Raw genomic sequence first — 19,900 nt, 5'->3', positions numbered from 1 at the left:
TGATAGCTTATTGTGGTATTTTTGAATAGTATGCATTGGTCACTCTATTGCCGCAACTAGTAAATTGTTCAGTATTTAGTCAAAAAATTTCAAAACATAAATAGCACAACATAAATGTTGGGACACTATGGTATTTAGGCAACAACATGATGCTACAGCTACTTCTATTCTGCCTGGCGCTCTTCATCTTCGTTTATTGGTTAGTTTTGCCTGTTCCGTGGCCCCATGATTGATCCATCATCGTTATAAACATAAAAAATTGATCACTTTCCATTTTAGGGTCTTGCCCACGGGCATTAGTTGGTATTTGGTGAAGAGGTTTCGGGTCAAAGTACGGATCGGTCGCATTTCGCTGCCCTACTTGTCCCTGAAGAATGTGCACATCAGCAAGAGTGGATTCTCGGTGGTATGGATAACCTTCGAACTCTGGTTACCAAGCGATAAACACTCCTAATTTTACAGCAAATCGAGGAGGTGTGTCTGCGCAGCAGTTTCTTCACCACCGAGGTGACCAAGCTGCTCTCCATTTATATCCGTGACATTCGCATCAACAAAGACATTCACAGTCGACAGGATGACTCCTACGACCAGGACTCTTACGAACTCCGGCGGACTCAGACGTTGGCGGGCAAAGCCTCGGAGGCGAAGGGTGTGCCAGACTTCCGGCAAACTAAGGTGCCGGCGAGTATTATCACCTTTGCCCAATTTATGGCAGTGCACGTGAACAACATATCAGTGGTTCTGATGAACAATGACTTTGATCCGGGGTGGTTCATCCATGCCACGGCGAAGGAGCTTCATTTGGACGGGAGTATAGTGCAAAATGCTCGTGTTCTGTTGGTCAATGCAGCCCTTAGCGAAGCACAGGCCAAGATGCTGAGGCACTGCAGCTCTCGCCGTCAATCGCTGGAGAATCTGAACAAGATTCGTCCTTGCCTAGGCGAGGTCAGCTTTGACATGACCCTGGATGCGTCGCTCTTTGCCCAAGGCCCTCTGTCCATGGATGTAAGTGACTTTTTGACTCCTTAGTATTCCTTTTATTAATTCCCGTTTGCAGACCCTAAGTCTGGTCATCAACAATGCCAAATCCGTCATCCACGGCGGACTGTACGAGTTCCTTAGTGAGGCCAAGCGGAGGACATCGACCGGTCAGCCATCTCGGCGCTCCACTCAAGGCCTAGCTCCCTCGAAAAGGTCCTACGACAATGACAACTACGAGAAGCTGGCGCCCATTATACCAAAGAACTTTAACTTTAGCATTAAGGCGGCAACGTTTTCGGCCGTCAAAGAAAACTCACAGAACGATTTTAGTGCCAAACTGCAGTCGTTTCAAGTAGGTTAATACCACTACTATGAGCTAATCTATAATAATACATAATCTGCACAGATCTCGGGAAAGTTTAACTCGAAAGTCACCGATGAAAAGACGTTGTTACCGTCAATGCTTGCCAAATTGGGTTTTCATCATCTAGACATTGACACCAAATATGAAAAGCTCCTCTTTGTAGAACAATTTACCATAGACTCTGTGGTAAGTAAACACATTATGGCCCAATTAGTGCAATATTATAATACTATACCTTTCAGCTGGAAAAAGACATATTCAACTTGTATGTAAAACTGAAGACATTCCAAATCATATATAATCACAGCGAGATCTATGACTTTGTCAACAACAATTTTCTGGCCCGCCAGCGATCGAGCGAAGCGCAGCCAATGCAGTTGATACATAAGCAGAAGTCCCTGCCGGATCACTTGGATCTGGACACGGCTGTGCAGAGTAATCTGCGAGCGAATCAGCGACGGGAGGGCGGAGTTCTAGAGTGGATTATGCAGCGAATTGTTGTTAAAGGCTGTGCGGAACTGTTTAATGTCTCTCTTCTTATGAAACTGGAAGATGAGCATATTGCCATGAGTGTGAGTCACACAAGATTCCTCTTGGAGCAGATCGAGGAAAAGCGAAGTAATCTCTATGAGAACAAGTTCCTCAATTTGTTGTTGAATCAACGACAATGGAGCATGGAACTCATGGTGGAAACTCTTTGGTCAAATCTAGGTAACTCCATCAACGACACCAACAACTTGAAAAAGACTCATTCGCCAGGCTCGCCGTTTTTCCTCGGAGTGAGCTTGGTCAAGCTCTGCTCGTATGCAAACACCACTAAACTGGACATATCAGTGCACACATTTCGCACGGAATACAGCATGCAGCTTGCGGAATTCGTGGTCAAGTCAATGGAGTGCCTTCGGCAGTACCGGGGCATAAAACCAAAGAATATGTCGGGACAATCTCACGCCAGACCAAATGCAGGCCTTACATTGTCCGTGCAGCCATCACAATCATCTACCTCACTGCGGGTGTCTGTTAAGGTCAAGGATATTACGGCTTACTTTGTCAATCATCACAATGTTTATTCGCTGCTCAGTTTCTCAGAGCTGAATTTATCACGGTCTCAAAGCCTGACCACCCTAAAGCTCGAAGAGTTTCAGATGGCTATAATGCGCTCAATGACGGCTTCTTCGCTTTGCCTCACCGACTTCTCTGACGTTTTTGCTACATGCAAAATGATACGACTGGAGCATGAACAAGTGGAGGGTACGATGGGCAAGTTGTCCATTTACATACCCGGCAACATGGAGGCCACGTGGAACTCTAATTTGCACATGCACCTGTTGACATTGGTGCGCGATATGCAGGACTTGAAGACAGAGCTGGCTATTCCTGCTTCGTCTGTTAAGAAAACAACTCCTAAAGAAGGATTCATAGTGGAGTTGTCTGCAGAACGTAGCACCATCTTCGAAATTAAGTTTTCTGATCGTCACTCAATTCAGATCTTTGTGGAAAGCCTCTTCTTTAGCCAAAAGGAACGATGCATCATTTATGCGGAGAATGTGTTTGTCAAGATCGATGATCAGCACATATTCACAGTGAAGGAGCTGGATCTACAATCAGTTCCACGTCTCGAGGTACTCACCCAAGAAAGACAAAACTTTCCTGGTTTTCAACTGCCCTCCAACAAGGTGTGGGTCACCACAATTGGATCCTTTAAAGCCATTTTCCCGTATGACCACGACTTTTATAACGCAGTCAATGGAGAGTGCACATCGCACTTTAAATGGCTAAAAATGGTTCACAACTACAAAAAGAAACCCTTTACGGTGGACTCACCGCTACCCTGTGATTTGGTTATTAAGATCAAGGAGTTCTTGCTGGAAATTAGCGACGATCCCTTTGAGGTGAAACTTCGTGATAACTATGTTCTATTAGTGGATGAATACTTGGAGAGCTTGAAGCGCAAAGCGCTTTTTGACAAGAAGATCGGCGAGCTCTGCTCAGAACGTCTCTTGTTGCCATCTGGAACCATTGAGGGTCTCTACGCCAACCTGGTGAAGAAGAACTCGGAGATCTACATTCAGCGCTCGAAGAAAATACGAGAAAGTGGACCAGTACGCACCCGATTGCTGGCCTGGATCATGACGGACGTGAATATTATGGCAATGGCGGACACCTCCATTCATGGCTACAATAATGTGACGCGCATTATGCGCGAAATAGATCACGAGAGTCCGTGGCCGGAGGAGGGTCTCGAGTTCTCTACACTTTGGTGCCGCGGTGTCAACATCAGCTGCACTGAATGGAAATTCATGCTGAGGTAAGTGGGAATCTTTGTGACGAGTTGATTCAATATTTATAATCTATTGATTAAATTTTCAGGGACTTCCCGCAACCAATGTTCTGCGTAAAAAGCATGCGACTGTACGGAAACCTTTGTGGAGCCGAGCAAATGGGCTCCAAGCGAGCCAAGCGAGATGTGTTCATTGACGTGGGTGAACCCTTTGGTACGGATGTGATTCAACGCAGCATGCCCTCGCTAAAATTCTACCATGACTTTGATTGCGAACTGGAGAGCTGTAGCTACGCCTTTGGAGCTTGCTGGGAACCTGTAATGGCCCAGTGCAATCTAAGTTTCGAGAAGATATCGGCGCCCTCAAAGGATCCCTCTCCCCCTTTGCCATTTTGGGATAAGCTGCGATTGCTTCTGCATGGTCGGTTAACTCTGATAGCCAAGCAATTTACCATACTCCTGCACGCATCGCTCGATCCGTATAACACAACAGAGGAAATGGAGTTGACCTGGAATAATTGCGGCATTGTACTCACAAATGCCAAGATCATGTTTAAAGGGGAACTTAATGTGAGTGTGTAGCTTATAATTTTATAGTTTTTTGCACGAATTTAAATATGCTTTTCTTTTAGGTGACTGTACGAACAGCGTCCCGCTACGACGATTGTCGTCTGCTTCATTTTCCCAATCTTAAGTTGACGATTAAGCTGAAATGGGTGTGCCTGGCTAATCCCAACGACCACCATGCTGTGATGCCCTGTGCCCCCGACAAGCTGCCGGAGTACTCGAGTAATCAAGTCCATGACTCCTTCCGCGCCTTCCGCTCGCTAAATCTCAACATTTGGATATCATTTGAGACGAAGCCTAAGGCGGGCGAAGATTTGGAAGTGGACATACCCAGCCTGGTGCTGTACGGCAGCACGTTGCGATGGTTTGAGAGTCTGCAGCTCATTTTATCAGGTGTGACGAGGCCCACGCGACGGGGTCCGGTCTTTAACAATGTGAGACCGCGTAAGAAACCCCTTAGTCGACACTACAAAAAGGCGAACTTGCAGATGTGCTTGCATAAGTTTCAAGTTCTTTACTGGATGTCCCACGCCCTCCAAAAGGGATTCCAGTTGAACGGCCGCCGAGTATCTTTTAGTTCTGAGCACTCGCTAACACTGAATCCCATTGACGATGGGCTCATCCATCGGCCACGAGCGGATTGGTCAACAATCTACATGAACTGCGAGCTCAATGACGCCGAGATCTGGCTTAAGAGTATTCTCACCGAGAAGATGGACAGTAGCTCTGAGAATTTGGCCAGTGCAGCAGATGCCTTCAAAATCGTGAGATTCTACTTCCTAAGCGTGGCCAAGGTTTCCTATGGACGCGAGGCACTGATACCCACGACGGCTACAAGCACGGAAGAGGATGTTAAGGCCCAGTCCACGACGCCTACGCATAAGTTGGTGGTCTATGACCTAAAGGGTGCCTGGACAAAGAGCAATCGAGATGTGGCTTTTGCTCTCTTTGATTCCTTCATGAAGTCACAGAAACTGAAAAACAATTTGTCCACGGAGGCGGTAAAGAGCTATCGCAAGGAGGGTCCAAACTCTGCCGTTTTGAAACATAAGCGAAGTGACAGCACAATTACCTTGTCCAGCACCAACAACGAGGTTTTGCCAAGTGAGTTGTGGAAGGATAACTTTTAAGTTTTCTTTTCTAAAAAACGTTTTTTTCTAGTTTCCAATCCAAATGCATCGATGAAAAAAGCCCCCGCCCAGATTCATGCCACAGCCATGTTGCAGCAGCTCATCGCAGAGGCGGACCACAAATTCAATGTGTATAGTGATGATCATAGCACCCAGTCGAGGGAACTGCAGCTCCAGGGCCTGCAGGCATGTTCCGCCCAGGATATTATCCACGAGAACTGGTCCATCAGTCTGGTGAACTCACAAGTACTGCTTAAGGGCTGTGAGACCTCTGGCTACGTAATTATCAGTGCTGCCAAAGCTGAAATTTTGCAGCGGGAACATCGGCCAGTTTGGCGCGAGCGCTCGCTGATCTCGAAAACCACATGGAAGGGATTGTTGGAGTGCATGCAGTACTATGCAACAGTTAGCGCGGGGGATAATAATTCCCTGTTGGAGAAGGAGATCATGTGGCTGACGGTGGACAACATTCAGGACAAGGACGAGACTGTGATAAACAACCTGCCGGACATATCACATTTGGTGGGCAGTGGACGCAGTGTGGGCGGTGTAGTCTCAGAGACTGTTGGAGCTTTCTTGAGCGACAATTCGGGAGGGGCTCAACCCGTGCAACTGCAGCGCATCGTGTCCAAGTGTAAGTGCGAGTTTTTCTATGTGAGCTACGGCGATGCCATCGATCCGAATAGCATTACGGAGGTGCCGCCGCCCCCTTCAGAGGAATTGCAATCGCCATGGGAAAAACAAGACGATCCCGTAGATGCCTTCACACTTATGCATCACGATCTGGATGTGTGCACCAACTCGCTGCAGTACGCCATGATTCTGGATATTGTAAACAATCTATTGCTTTACGTCGAACCCCAGCGAAAGCAGGCGGCAGAAAAGCTGACAAGAATGCGTTTCCAGCTTCAGCTGCATTCGACGGAGGATCAAAAGCGACCCATCCAGCAGAAGCAGACGGTAATCCGAAGTCTACTCATGAAGATTCGTTCGCTGGAAAAGGATACACACATGATCAGCAAAGAGCGTATTGAGGATGGCGACTCGCTGGAGCTGCGCCAAGAGTACGACCATGTCCAGCAGATGATCCGGGAGAGCAAGGAGGAGCTGAACACATTTAGCGAGGACCTGGACATGATGTTGCTCTGCTATAAGGAGACTCAGTTGTCGCAGCTCAGCAAGATATCAAACGTGCGCTCCGACGAGTCGGTTACGATGGTGCGGACCAATGAGATCTGCTTCAAGCGTGCCCAGTGGAGGCTTACGGAAACGGATGGACAGATTGGCATAGCTGATCTTGTCCTTAGTGCTTTTCTGTACACCAAGAAGTCCAAGAGCGACGATTCGGTGGAGCATTTGCTGGAGCTGGGCAACATACGCATGGAAAACCTTTTGCCGCGAGAAATCTATCGCGATGTTTTGCTGGCCACTGAAATCCAAAAAGACATGCCCGTGGACACCCACAAGCGGGTGCTACGTATCTTCTGTCGGGAAAAAGCTCCAGTGGGTGGCATATCCGTTAAGGAGCATTTCGAGATTAATGTGGCTCCTATTACAATAGCCATAACGAAAAAATTCTACAGCACCATGCTGAAGTTCTGTTTCCCGGACCGCGATGCCTCCGAAACGGAGGTCAGTGACGAGCTGGATGACAATGCCTCAACCAGTTCGGCGTCTACAACGAATTTACAGGCCAAGTCATCAACATCTTCGTCGACCAAGCGCTCGGGTAAAGGAAAGAAAGGGGCCAAGGACTCCGAGTTCTATGTAAAGATTGAAAAAGATGACGTGGAGAAGATGAAGGAGCGCGCCGAGAAAAACAAGCTGTTTATCTACATCAAGATTCCCGAAGTGCCTGTGCGCGTCAGCTACAAGGGCAACAAAGAGAAGAATCTAGAGGACATCACAGACTACTCACTAGTCATACCTACGCTGGAGTATCACAATGTGACGTGGACGTGGCTGGATTTGCTTCTGGCCATGAAGTCGGTGAGCCGGCGGGTGATATTCTCGCAGGCCATCAAACAGAAGCTACATATCCACCAGCGGCAACCGATTCTATCCGCAGGCGAACGAGCGACCCCGCAAGAAGCGGAGGATAAGGCTGTAATGTTGTTCGGAAATCGCCTATTGGTAAGTTAACTACATCTGGATGATAATGAGGCACTATATTCCAATGATTTGTGTATTCGCAGAATGAAAACCGTAACCAGAAAAAGGGTGTGTTCAAGTTTGCCTCGAGCGGAAAGAGATCGGGAAATGATTGAGACGCTTGTGTTCTTTCAACGATATTTGTATGCTTTATATTTATTACTGTACGTTCAAAGGATGTACGAAAATATGTGCAACTTGCGGTACTGACCAGGACTTAGCACTGCTTATCTAAAACGCCGTAATCAACTAACAATAATGTCTAGTGCGTCTTGGCCCATTTAACAATACATTATACAATACAATCACACACACTCTCAAGTATTACGCTATGCAACTCTCTAAATATATAGTTATTTATGTATGTATGTTTGTTGTTAGCAATAAAGAGGGAGTAGGCGTAGTAAATTTTTAAACACCAGTGATAGTATTTTGTAAACTTTAAAACACTTAAACTAAAGCGGCATTATATCAGTATCATCCCTACTTGTTCTGTTGCTTCAGAGGTGGCTGTGGGATTGAATAAAATTAGAATCGGAGGTAGTCTAAACACTCTAATGAGCACTTACCAGCACAAAGACTCGTTTGGGCAGTGCACGCTGCACCAATTCGTCGAGCAAGGCATTCTGGCTGTCTTTCTTCTGCGGATCGGCCTTGGTATTGTACTCCAGACTCAGCACTGGCAACTCTTGCCAGCCCACTTGCAGCGGATACAGGTTGTAGACCAGTTCCTTTTCCTCGTAGGCCATTATGGAAATGTCCAGCTGGAACGATAAATTGTTTAACTTGGGAAAGACAAAAGGTGCTATAGAAAGGACGAACCTGCTTGTGACCCGAGCATATGAAGTTATCCGTCTTGCTGATACTCAGGTTGGCTATCAGATGGAGCACATGCGTCGTGGGATTTTTCAGCACAACCTTAAAAGCCATGGGCATTTTCACGAACATCTTCTCCTCGATGGTGCAGTAGATGTTCAGCGGCGGCTCCGCAATGTCTAAGCCACGGATAACAAACTTCGACTCGTTCTCCTCCTTGCAATTGGCTCGTCGCCAGCGAATGCAGAAGACCCCGAAAATGGGCACAGCAGAAGGATTGCCCTCCAACGTGTAGATTTTCTTGATAAAGCCGCGGCAGTGTCCCGTGCCCTGGACGGCTTCCAGAGCTTTGTTGTATATGAGTCGTGTGGTTTTGATTCCCTCATGGGTATTTATTGCTTCCTCAGCCACATTCACATCATCCGACTGCGTCGAGTTGCTCATCACTCCCGCATTGGCCACCTGCAGGGCATTGGACACAGCCGAGTTGCTGTTTATGATGGTCATGGTAGTGGGTATCTTGGTCACCAGACTCTTGCTCATGTAGGCACTAATTCCGGCTGGCGGTGTGGGAGCGAGGGGCTCCTCTGAGGAGGGTTTAGGTACGGGCCTGATAAACTTACTAGCCACCGCCTTGCCCTCCAACTTGCCGCGGTGATCCAGATCTCGAGCAGTTGCCCAGTCCCGCAAAGTGGCATTCGTCCGGAGGACTATCACGCTTTCCAGTTGCTCGCCGGCGCTGTACTTGTTGGTGTATTTCTTTTGCTTAAAGCTGTAGTTTGATTGCACTAGGTTGTGATCCTGCAAGGAAGCGATATTTGGTCATTGGCTTATAGTCGTTTAAACATTCTAAAATAGGCTTACACATATAAAGAAGCTGTCTAGTATCTCCACATCGTCCACGGCCACCACTTCCGTGTTGGCCCTGAGCAAAAAGTTCTCGCCACGATACACCTGGTTCAAAGGCTTCCTATCCATCGTGTAGAAACGTGCGTTGAACTTAAAGTCACCATAGCATCGCACAGTGAGCGTATCCTCTCGTGACTTTCTCAACCGCGTTTCGTCCAGGTACTCAATCTGCACCGGGGAAATGGCAGCCACGCTCGGGATTACACTCTTCACCTCGTGATCGGGCGTAGACTCTGAGCTGTTCGGAGCTGTGCTCACCCGGGCATTGCTGCCACCTCCGCCTGGACCGCGATCCACATCCAAAGTGTAGCTTAACCTCTGTGCCAGCTTTATTTCCGCCTCCGTCAGGCTAAAGATGTAGAAGGTGGCCGTGTTGCTCCCGTGGGCGGACAGCTCACCCACGTCTATTTGAATCTGAGAGTGCAGTTTTTGGCGTCCCGGCGAGATGTCCGTGGTGAGGAATACTAAAATTAATGATGGAAGAGCCAGTTTTAGCTATCATGCATTATCCATATAATTTTGTATAGTATGTTAATAAATAGAAGTAAATGCGTTCCCACCACTCGTTATCTATTTTCCGAACCCTAAACAAACACCATCGAGTGGGAACAGTGCTACATACACTCTACTTCCTCGTAGTAGCCCCCACCATATCAAGTTCATTGCCGTGTGTAAACACCGAAGAACAGGTGTTTTTGTAAGTGGTTTCTCGTTGGGAAAGGTCAGTATCGCTTCGCTCTATAAATGATTGTGCTATGCAGTTCACCGTTCCAGTCAACCGAAGTTCACATTACAGACGAGTCGATATCGAGATGCAAGGTATGCTGCTCCCGCTGATGTTCTGGATGCTTTGGATTCGGGAGTCTGTTGCAGAGGAGCTGGAGCTACGCCGAAGCCCACGTATTGTGGGTGGCCACCCGAGCGATGTGTGGCACCAGCCGCACATGGTTAATATCCGGCGACGTGGGAACTTCGAGTGCGGCGGTTCCCTGGTCACTCCACGCTGCGTCTTGACTGCCGCCCACTGCCTTAATGATGGCAATCCATCGGATTTTGTGGTTCGTGGCGGGGTGACCTATCTGAGTGATATGCGTAATTCGCGCTATGTGAGGAAAATACTGATGCCATCGGCCTACAGTCGCACCACATTGGACCACGACGTGGCGCTCCTTCAGCTCAAGCAACCACTTCAAGCCTCCATTGCAAAACCCATCTCCTTGGCCGTGCGATCTCCGCGACCTGGATCTTTTGTCCGGGTTTCCGGCTGGGGATTAACCGACTCGAGCTCCACGTCGCTGCCCAATCAGCTGCAAAGTGTCCATGTGCAAGTGATGCCGCAACGGGAGTGTAGGGATCTGTATCGTGGCTACCGGAACATCACGTCCAGCATGTTCTGTGCCTCCGTGCCGGGCTTAAAGGATGCTTGTGCGGGGGATTCGGGGGGGCCAGTTGTTAATTCGAATGGTATCCTTGTGGGCGTCGTGTCGTGGGGCAGGGCACATCGGTGTGCCGCCAGGGACAGTCCCGGAGTATACTCCGATGTGAGCTACCTGTCCGACTGGATAGCGGATAATATTCACAGGTACTGCTAGCTCCGCTCAGATTCTTCGTTGTATTAATCAGTATTAGATTAGTTAACCCTGATCGTTGACGTCACATGGAGCTGGAGTGCCATTGAAGTGGCAAAGCCTGCCATTGTGACCCGCACTGTTTGCTCAGGTGATATCTCGATGTTTTGCCGAATATCCGGCAATAAAAGCCGGGGCAAGGTCATAGCCAAAACAGTTCACAGCGATATGCTTTGGCGCTGCGAGTATCTTATTTTGGGAATGCTGCTCTTGGCCGAGCTTACCCAGTTGGGTGAAGCGGTGACAGCCAATCAGCAAAGGAGAAACAGGAGACTGAGAAGCGACAACGGAACCAAGAGGTTGACGGGCACAAAAAACCAAACCGGAATCAGAAGCAATCGACGCCAAGGTACAGCGAGGAAACTCTCCGCCAAGAGGGTCAACCAGAACAAAAAGGCCGCCACATCGTCCAAGATTCAGTCCAGGATTGTGGGTGGCACCAGTACCACTATTTCCACCACACCGTACATTGTTCAGTTGCGTCGAGGATCGAATCTGTGTAGCGGTTCCCTCATAACCGAGCAATGGGTTCTAACTGCTGCCCATTGCGTCAAGGGATACAGTGCCTCCGATTTCACGGTGCGCGGAGGAACCACTACTTTGGATGGGAGTGATGGCGTCACTCGCTCCGTCAGTTCCATTCATGTGGCTCCGAAGTTCACCTCGAAGAAAATGAACATGGATGCAGCTTTGCTGAAGCTGAACCAATCCCTGACGGGCACCAATATCGGAACCATATCAATGGGCAACTATCGACCCAAGGCCGGTTCAAGGGTACGCATTGCAGGATGGGGTGTGACCAAGGAAGGTTCTACAACGGCATCCAAAACTCTGCAGACCGCCCAGATAAGGGTGGTCAGGCAGCAAAAGTGTCGGAAGGACTACCGCGGTCAGGCTACCATCACCAAGTACATGCTTTGTGCCCGCGCTGCTGGCAAGGATTCATGCAGCGGAGACTCCGGTGGCCCAGTGACCAGGAACAACACACTCTTGGGCATCGTATCCTTTGGCTACGGGTGCGCCAGAGCCGGCTACCCAGGTGTATACACAGCCGTGGTTGCGATCCGCCAGTGGGCCACCAACATCATGGCCAACAATTGAGGATTGAAAATTCGAATCAACTTAGATTTTAAGGTCGTTGAAAGTTATGTGCGATATAATAAATGTTTGTTAACTAAACACGCTCTTTCATGCTTTTTGGCAATATGGCATTTTTAAAATAGATTCTATAACTGAAGAAGGGTAAACACTGATCACAGAGCATAGAATATCTTAAAAACACATGATCAACAGATATATCTTGACGCAGGAAACTTTAGCCTCGCCCATAGGCAGTATGAATAAATATATATAGAATGATAGGCATTGGAAATAAACACTTTAAGACAAGATATACAACTTAGGAAAAGACAAACAACTTTCTTAGGTAAATGCAATGCAAACTGTTGAAGAACTCCCAATCTAACAATGAAAGAAATATTTGTACATGTGTAAAGTAAAATAGTGTGTTTGAAACCTCACCATCTTTGATCAAATTCAAAACTATCGGAAGGGAAAAAACTTTTTCTTACATACGGGATTGAATCCAAATTTCAAATGTGAGCATTTCCGTTCTAATATCTTAGGTTGCGAGTAAATTAAACTTCCCAGAAAAGAAGTTTAATTGAACAATTGTGCAAATGTTAATGTCTTGTTCCGCCCAGATTTACATAATATAAATTCAAGTTTTAGCTTCATTTCGATATAGTTGGATAACCACAATGATTGCCCGGTGTCTGACTTCGTTGTTCCTTGTTCAGATTTTGGGATTCCATTCAGCTGTGTACGCACATCCCGACAGCGTGCAGATACAACCCCGCATCATTGGTGGCCATGTGTCCAGCATCAAGGAGGAGAAATATCTCGTACAGGTCACCACATCAGAGGAGCTATGTGGCGGATCACTGGTTAAGCCGCGTTGGGTTATCACCGCCGCTCATTGCGTTTACAACAAGAACAAAAATGACTTCAAGATCTATGGTGGTGCCTCCAATCAGGCTGGTCCATACGCCGTCATTCGCACCGTGGACTACATTGCGATTCGTCCGGATTTCAATCGCAAGACCCTCAATATGGATGTGGCTGCCTTGCGCTTGAATTCGGATATGATTGGAGCCAATATAGAGACCATACCTCTGGCGGCACAATCCGTTCCAGCTCGCGCTTTGGTCAAGGTATCTGGTTGGGGTTTCCTAACTGCCGATGCGACAAAGACTGCCGAGCGGGTGCACAGTGTGCTGGTGCCCATGTGGTCGCGTGCATCCTGCGTGTCTGCTTTCAGAGGAATCCACCGCATTACCCGCTCCATGGTGTGCGCCGCCAGGCTGTACAAGAAGGATTCCTGTGACGGCGACTCGGGTGGACCTTTGGTGTATCGCGGCCAGCTGGCGGGGATCGTATCCTTTGGATATGGATGTGCCTCCGCTTTGCCTGGCATATACACCAGTGTGCCTGAGATCCGGGATTGGTTTCAGCGCGTCGTCGAGCAGCATTCCTGAGCATAATCTTAAGTCTTAGCTTTAAGAGTCAATAAATAGTTCAAGTTTATCTGAAGGCAATTAACTGGGGAATGCGGGAAAAGATAATATATAATAATATATATAAACTTGCTTCCCGGCTTAGATTTCGGTAGACCATGTATATACTCCTTATTGGACTAGCACTGCTCCATCAACTGGAGGGCAGCTCACTATTCACTCTTCGTCAGGGTAAAATCTTCGGAGGAAAAACCACGTTGGTGAAAGACCATTCCTTCCTTGTCAATCTTCGACGAGGTGGCAAGTTCCGGTGCGGTGGCGTCATAATCTCGCCCAACTGTGTACTCACAGCTGCTCATTGCTTGGAGGGACGATATCAACAGGTCCGGGATTTGACCGTACATGCCCAACAACAGTGCCTTGGCGATGACATGCCGCCGGAGCATGTCCGTTCGGCCTGGTATGTCGGCCTATCACCAAACTACTGCGCTCAACGCGGATTGGACTCCGACTTGGCGGTGATCCGTTTGAGTCGTCCCTTTGACATCGCCGGCAATGCGAGTCTGGTGAAGATCGACTACAATGACCTGCCACCACATTCAAATCTCACGGTTCTGGGTTGGGGAGCGATCAATGAGCAGGGTCACAACTGGAACCAGTGTTTGCAGGAGGCCAACGTTAAGCTCATCTCGCACAGGGAGTGCATCAAATCAGTTGGATCCGGATGGCAAAAAGTAACGAACAACATGTTTTGTGCTCTGGGCAAAAACGCCAGGGATGCCTGTCAAGGCGATTCCGGAGGCCCCGCAATCTACGCTGGTCGCTCCGTGGGCATAGTATCGTGGGGCTACGGATGTGGCAGTGGTTATCCAGGCGTCTACACCCGCCTCAGTAGTCCATCGATTACGTACTGGCTGAAGGACTTTATCGAGCGACATTGCTAAAAATCTATCAATCAATTTGATTAACCTTCAACGCAATAAATAGTTAATAAGGCAGTCACTCCATATTACAATTGAGATCTCTTTCCGAATAGCAAATAATAGTGCGATTAGTCCCATTTCCGGGACAGGTTCGAGCCAATAACAGCATCATTATCACTTTGAAAACTAGGAAGCAATATACATGTGTACATAGTAGCTGTCAGTATGGACACGCCATGGTTGGCCTAAGGTTGCTCTGGTGGCTCTGCCATTTGGCACTTGTACTTCCCAGCTCCTCTAGCAAAACGCGCATAGTTGGCGGCAAGGAGACAACTATTTCGGAAGTTCCGTACCTGGTTTACCTGCGGCAAAATGGTTACTTTATCTGTGGAGGATCCTTAATCTCCAGCAGAGCAGTCCTAAGTGCAGCACATTGTGTTTATGGATCGCAGCCGGAGGGATTCACGGTTCACGCCGGCGCGAGTCGTTTGGACCAAGAGGCTCCAGTGGTTCGCAATGTAGTTATGTTTCACACTTCGCCCAGCTACTCTGCCACTAACTTCGACATGGACGTAGCTTTGTTGCAGTTGCAGGAAGTCGTGGTCCTAACCCCCGGTAAAGTCGCCACCATTAGTCCTTGTCGCAATCCGCCGGAGGGTAATGCGTATGCCAGGATCAGTGGTTGGGGAGTTACCCGCGAGAATAACCGTGAACCTGCCGAACAGGTCCGCACCACCATGGTGCGAGTGCTTCCAGGAGCGGAATGTAAGATCTCATATTCCGGATATGGTCAATTGAGCGATTCCATGCTATGTGCCGCCGTGCGCGGTCTTCGCGATTCCTGCTCCGGAGATTCCGGAGGTCCTTTGGTCTACCGCGGTCAGGTTTGTGGCATTGTCTCCTGGGGATTCGGTTGCGCCCGACCTTCCTTTCCGGGTGTTTACACCAATGTGGCTAGCGAAAGGGTTCATGAATTCATAGAACAAACCCTACGCAGGATTGGATCCTAGAATTCTTTTGGAATGTGCTTGTGGATTTGAAATTTGAATTAGTCATCTAATGAATATAGCTATTAACATGCGATCAGGCTATATTGAATCTTATTATTTTAAAAACTATTCGACCTTAACAAATCATTTCCTTATTAATTTGAGTATGAAACCTTTGTATCGGAAACGGACTAAGAGGAGCACTAATAAAAAGCATTAGAATGGCACGCGGATCTTTTAAAAGGAGAGATTAATCGACAATTATTTAATCAACCAATTTGTGAAATTGAATCAACGGTAGAAGGTTTGTAACAACGCTTAGTACACCCACATAAAGTCCCATTGCACAGCATTTTTTGATGGGTCTCAGTTTCTCATACCAAATACGCTGATGAAATCCGCCGATAAGCCACACAAAATGGATTATTAAAATAATTATTATTTGCGCAATAAAATAATATGTGTGCGGTGTAATGATTGTTTCCTAAGAGGCATATAAATCGGAGCACAGAGCCGCGCGATTCGAGTCGGAACAGCGATCAAAAAAGTGTTTACCCAGCTGGACGGTGACACGAAAACTCGGTTGGTAGTTACAGCTACCGGATACGGCAAATATCGAGGGATGGAGTAAGCCGATGGCGACGCTATGGCTCGTGCTCCACCTGATCCCACTTTGCTGGGCGGCCAGCAACGAGGCCAACAGTCGGATTGTGGGCGGTGTACCGGTGGACATCGCTAGTGTGCCCTACTTGGTGAACCTGCGCATCGGTGGCAACTTTATGTGCGGCGGTTCATTGGTTACCCCCCAGCATGTTGTCACCGCTGCCCACTGCGTCAAGGGAATTGGCGCTTCTCGTATCCTAGTCGTTGCCGGGGTAACGAGACTTACGGAGACGGGTGTCAGAAGTGGTGTGGACAAGGTTTATACCCCAAAGGCTTACAACACCCGCACCCTCACCTCGGACGTGGCTGTTTTAAAACTAAAAGCTCCCATCAGCGGTCCCAAAGTGTCCACCATTGAGCTGTGCAATACCAGCTTCAAGGCAGGCGATCTGATCAAGGTCTCTGGCTGGGGACAAATTACGGAGCGCAACAAGGCAGTTTCAATGCAGGTGCGCAGCGTAGATGTGGCGCTCATTCCGCGTAAGGCATGCATGAGCCAGTATAAGCTGCGCGGAACCATCACCAACACCATGTTTTGCGCCTCAGTGCCTGGCGTCAAGGATGCCTGCGAAGGCGACTCTGGAGGACCTGCCGTCTATCAGGGTCAACTATGCGGAATTGTCTCGTGGGGCGTTGGATGCGCACGAAAGAGTTCGCCGGGAGTCTATACCAATGTCAAGACTGTTAGGAGCTTTATCGACAAGGCTTTGGGCATGTAGACCCGAATAGTAAAATTTTTAGATGCTTAATTAGGCCTAGAGATCTGAATTTAATTAAAATTTAACCTGCTCCTCTAATATAAGTTCGATTACATTTTATCTCTTACTTACCACTATTCCTCAGACCCACGGGAATACTAATGTGCACGCCCACATTCTGCAGATAGACATTGTATGGATTGCTGACAGTGGTCACAACAGGAAAGTATTCGTTGACCAGCATTTTTGTAGCCACCATTTCCTTGTCATCAGTCAAACCGTTATCATGTCCATGGCCAAGGTTCGTTTGCGTGTCCAGATGAAAGCTGGTATAGAAAACCGTGTTTAGTAGAGCATTAAATGCGCTGGTTGCATGCAATTGTCCGGAAATATATCTCAGCTTCCGGTACCAATCGTTTTGACCTACGTGGGCGCAATGTAGCAAATGGGATTGATCGTCACGTTGTCATCGAGATCGCGGCTGCGCGTGTGATGTCGGAACAGCTGCCGTGAGTAGTTGGAGCTGCACGTAAGTAGGGCGGCTACCTGGTCAGTCCCCATGTGGGCCTCCAGTCGGACAATGCGCAGTTGAGTGTTTTCGTGGAACTGCTGCGCTTCGGTGCTGCAGAAAAGCTGGTAATAGGAGCCGGGCTCCAATCTCATATTCTTTTCAAAGTTTTTGGGCTCTTGTGACGGATTCTCCAGTTGCTCATCATCCGGCTGCTTTTGGCCACGTAGCTGCGTGAGGGTGGGAAAGCAGAAATACTTGAGTGCCTCCAGTTTGTAGCTGTTCTGGGGATTTCCCGCGTCGGCCAGAATGACATGGAAGCTGCGTATCCTCAAAGGAATATCCGTGAGCACACTAAAAACAAGGACAACTAAGTAGCTGCATATAAGAAGGAAAGACAACTAAACTTACCGCACTATCAGTTGCAACTGCAGCAAGTCGTCGTTGCTCAACTGAACCCGCTCGAATGTGGCACACATTTCCACCACATCGTTGACCTTATCTAAATCAATTTGTATGGGCGATTTCACGTTGGCCAGCGCACTAGTCCACAACGCTTGCGCCTCGGGCGTCAACTGAGTTTTTGGCATGGGTGGTACGCCTTGAAACACCTGCCAAAGGTTCTCCAGTATTAGAATTCGCTCGGACTGATCGGATTGATGGCGCAGAGACAATGCTTCAACGCTGCAGGCAATGTAGTCGGCTACAGATCCCGAGAGCAGCGCACAACGCAGTGTTTTAAGCAAAACATCAGTGAATATCGTAGTCCATTTCTCTTGACGATAATCGGGCAGCATTAGGGAATACAAACTTAGGAAAGAAATAGGTTCAATTAATTTTCTTGCACATATGAACATGAAAAACAATCTTACGTCAAAGCCTTGGCATGATCCCCGCTCTTGAGGTACTCCTCTGCCATGTCGATAGCTAGTTTCTTTCGAAACCTGAGGCACTTGTAAATTTTGAACTGGGCCATGGCCTGGCTGAGCAGGGCTATGATTGCCGCTGAATGGTTATAGCTGCGCTCCTGATCACATAACTGCATATTGGCTTGTTGCTCGGCCACCAGATCGCCCGTCTTTACCGCACGGATTCCGAAAAACTCGGTGTACAGGGACAGAGGATTCTGAATCGGTGTAGGTGTAGCTTCTGAGGAGGCTTGCATCGCAGCATAGGCCTCCATGGCTGCATCCCGTCGCTTCATCACAAATTCTGCTGCTTTATGGTAATAGATTCCAGGATGTTGAGTCTGTAGGGCGGGCAGTCCGTTCTTGATGGCCTCGCAAAAGAGCTCAGCGAATACGGAATGTCTGCAATAAAAGGATAATTAATTAGGATATCTAGAGGAGATCTACAGTTCGGTCTTACTGCGTGCTTAACCAGGCATGATGCTCAAAGGCCAGATCCTTGAAACCCACTCGAGACTTGTGTTTCTCCACATGGATGATGAACTGGTTAATGGCATCCCTGGGAGTCTTTAGCTTAAACATAAGCCGACAGATCTTATAGTTCAAAAATCCTGCCAGAGTCTTAATCTCCAGGCAATTGCCGTCATTGATGCGTATCTCGTCCAGATTGGCATAGGCTTGGAAATAGTGCCTTCGAACAAATAAAGAATAGTTAAATGGACAAGAAAATTTGTAAAGGACATACTTTTGTCCAGTGCTGAAGTCCTGCCGCATCTCCGCCACGAACCCCAATTTGAACTGATGCCGGATCTTCAACGATGTGTGAGCCGCCGTCAGCTGATCCCGATGGTTCCGAATCCGCTTGGACATGAGGGCGTAATAGGACTGTGCCATATCCAGGAAGGCGGACTCCAATCGCAGGGCGTAGCCTGTGAGGTGCTCTGTATGCGGTAGAATGAACAGCATCTTGCTGGTTATTCCACAAGCGTTTGTCAGACTGGCGGCTCGCTCTGCGGCCAGGAGATCTTCGCCAGGTGGAAGCGGCGCTGCCCTTTGAAGCAGCACCAGGCACAGCCGGGTATTTCTTTCTTGCAGGGTGTTCTTGAGGGCCTGCACGATTGCCGCACACTGGACCTGCTTTTCCGTCCACTGAAGGTCATTCCACTCCATATCTTGGAACAGCACCACCACCGACGGCAGGACGTGCAGGTGCTTCAGCATCCAGTTCCGCTTGAGTATGCCCTTCGGGTGGTACCACTCGTAGGATGCTCGCTTGGGTTTGGCCACCGGAAACTCATAGTTTGGGGGCAGCAGCTTATACTGCACGGCGGCACGGTCGGCGGCCTTGCGCTGCAAACTGCCGCTGAACGCCTCCCAAACGGCCTTGTGCACCGACACCCGGGCGGTGTCCAGCCCACAGAAGCCAACCAGCGGCTGCGGGGTCACGAGCAGCTCCGACGGCAGGGCGGTGGCGTCCATCGTCATGGTTCCGGCCGCTCCTGCTCAGAATTGGATGAGATCGATCTCTTCGTCACCAACTGCCACTCCTCTCATGCGCTGCAATTGATGATCTTCTCCAGCTACGTCGTTTAGGTGTAACCGTGCTCGCTTGAGGACTATGTGACTCAGTGCGACCGTCCGAGGCTCCGACAATAACGGTTTCAAATAGCTAGATAACTAGCTAAAAGTAAAAACACCTGTATGTAATGTATAAGATACTTATATTCAAAAGGTTTTGTTTGTCAAATTAACGAGCAATTACTAACTTAAATAAAATAGGTGCTTATATACGTAGTAAAATGTTTAACGAACTCCATTGATGTTAATGCACCCCTGGCAGGCATCGCTTACAGCCCATCCTAGTGCAG

At 48.3% G+C, this 19,900-nt stretch overlaps 8 protein-coding genes across 10 annotated transcripts, besides 1 other annotated feature; 7 read left to right on the top strand and 1 right to left on the bottom strand.

Moving 5' to 3' along the window:
• Nucleotides 1-30: 30 nt before the first annotated feature.
• Nucleotides 31-7,959, top strand: hob (hobbit). 2 transcript variants are annotated; one of them, NM_139532.2, is made up of 10 exons: nt 31-199; nt 280-406; nt 463-1,005; nt 1,058-1,333; nt 1,388-1,531; nt 1,588-3,653; nt 3,716-4,196; nt 4,259-5,297; nt 5,355-7,456; nt 7,519-7,959. In NM_139532.2, the coding sequence occupies exons 1-10, from the start codon at nt 147-149 to the stop codon at nt 7,588-7,590; spliced, it is 6,903 nt and encodes a 2,300-aa protein (NP_647789.2). In that variant the 5' UTR covers nt 31-146; the 3' UTR covers nt 7,591-7,959. The 2 variants fall into 2 exon arrangements, with proteins under 2 accessions (NP_647789.2, NP_001303402.1); NM_001316473.1 differs by having other exon boundaries at nt 7,519-7,841.
• Nucleotides 7,603-19,861, bottom strand: gry (gryzun). Its single transcript, NM_139528.3, has 11 exons — nt 19,799-19,861; nt 18,778-19,729; nt 18,493-18,723; nt 17,997-18,434; nt 17,536-17,934; nt 17,044-17,478; nt 16,749-16,942; nt 9,155-9,663; nt 8,297-9,091; nt 8,044-8,238; nt 7,603-7,984 (listed from the first exon to the last, which is right to left on the bottom strand). The coding sequence occupies exons 2-11, from the start codon at nt 19,515-19,517 to the stop codon at nt 7,958-7,960; spliced, it is 3,963 nt and encodes a 1,320-aa protein (NP_647785.3). The 5' UTR covers nt 19,518-19,729; nt 19,799-19,861; the 3' UTR covers nt 7,603-7,957.
• CG32269 (uncharacterized protein) lies at nt 9,966-12,002 on the top strand. Of its 2 annotated transcripts, none has more exons than NM_139531.5 (1): nt 9,966-12,002. In NM_139531.5, exon 1 carries the CDS (start codon nt 10,930-10,932, stop codon nt 11,926-11,928), a length of 999 nt encoding a protein of 332 aa, NP_647788.1. In that variant the 5' UTR covers nt 9,966-10,929; the 3' UTR covers nt 11,929-12,002. The 2 variants fall into 2 exon arrangements, with proteins under 2 accessions (NP_647788.1, NP_001261363.1); NM_001274434.1 differs by having other exon boundaries at nt 10,808-12,002.
• On the top strand, nt 9,966-12,002 carry CG32270 (uncharacterized protein). The gene has a single exon (NM_168003.4). The coding sequence runs from the start codon at nt 10,012-10,014 to the stop codon at nt 10,789-10,791; it is 780 nt and encodes a 259-aa protein (NP_728837.1). The 5' UTR covers nt 9,966-10,011; the 3' UTR covers nt 10,792-12,002.
• Nucleotides 12,588-13,412, top strand: CG33160 (uncharacterized protein; the record flags this gene model as incomplete). Its single annotated transcript, NM_176278.2, has 1 exon — nt 12,588-13,412. One exon carries the CDS (start codon nt 12,588-12,590, stop codon nt 13,362-13,364), a length of 777 nt encoding a protein of 258 aa, NP_788456.1. The 3' UTR covers nt 13,365-13,412.
• On the top strand, nt 13,502-14,351 carry CG32277 (uncharacterized protein; the record flags this gene model as incomplete). The annotated part of the gene is made up of 1 exon (NM_168002.3): nt 13,502-14,351. One exon carries the CDS (start codon nt 13,502-13,504, stop codon nt 14,285-14,287), a length of 786 nt encoding a protein of 261 aa, NP_728835.1. The 3' UTR covers nt 14,288-14,351.
• On the top strand, nt 14,503-15,276 carry CG33159 (uncharacterized protein; the record flags this gene model as incomplete). Its single annotated transcript, NM_176277.1, has 1 exon — nt 14,503-15,276. The coding sequence occupies one exon, from the start codon at nt 14,503-14,505 to the stop codon at nt 15,274-15,276; it is 774 nt and encodes a 257-aa protein (NP_788455.1).
• CG32271 (uncharacterized protein) lies at nt 15,789-16,713 on the top strand. Its single transcript, NM_168001.2, has one exon. The coding sequence runs from the start codon at nt 15,891-15,893 to the stop codon at nt 16,635-16,637; it is 747 nt and encodes a 248-aa protein (NP_728833.1). The 5' UTR covers nt 15,789-15,890; the 3' UTR covers nt 16,638-16,713.
• Nucleotides 18,327-18,371: a mobile genetic element.
• Nucleotides 19,862-19,900: the final 39 nt, after the last annotated feature.

Source organism: Drosophila melanogaster, chromosome 3L, assembly GCF_000001215.4.
Source record: "Drosophila melanogaster chromosome 3L".
Classification (NCBI taxonomy): domain Eukaryota; kingdom Metazoa; phylum Arthropoda; class Insecta; order Diptera; family Drosophilidae; genus Drosophila; species Drosophila melanogaster.
The sequence above is the reverse complement of the archived record's forward strand: the minus strand, read 5'-3'. Positions and strand labels throughout refer to the sequence as shown.

Bases quoted from the DNA above. Each gene is read 5' to 3' on its own strand.
- hob (NM_139532.2), top strand. From the start codon at position 147: ATGATGCTACAGCTACTTCTATTCTGCCTGGCGCTCTTCATCTTCGTT. The intron at 200-279 runs GTTAGTTTTGCC...TTTCCATTTTAG, and splicing joins CTCTTCATCTTCGTTTATTG to GGTCTTGCCCACGGGCATTA. The intron at 3,654-3,715 runs GTAAGTGGGAAT...TTAAATTTTCAG, and splicing joins GAATGGAAATTCATGCTGAG to GGACTTCCCGCAACCAATGT.
- CG32271 (NM_168001.2), top strand. From the start codon at position 15,891: ATGGCGACGCTATGGCTCGTGCTCCACCTGATCCCACTTTGCTGGGCG.
- gry (NM_139528.3), bottom strand. From the start codon at position 19,517: ATGACGATGGACGCCACCGCCCTGCCGTCGGAGCTGCTCGTGACCCCG. The intron at 17,935-17,996 runs GTAAGATTGTTT...TTCTTTCCTAAG, and splicing joins GATCATGCCAAGGCTTTGAC to TTTGTATTCCCTAATGCTGC. The intron at 9,664-16,748 runs GTAAGTAAGAGA...CATTAATTTTAG, and splicing joins CGTGGGTCTGAGGAATAGTG to TATTCCTCACCACGGACATC.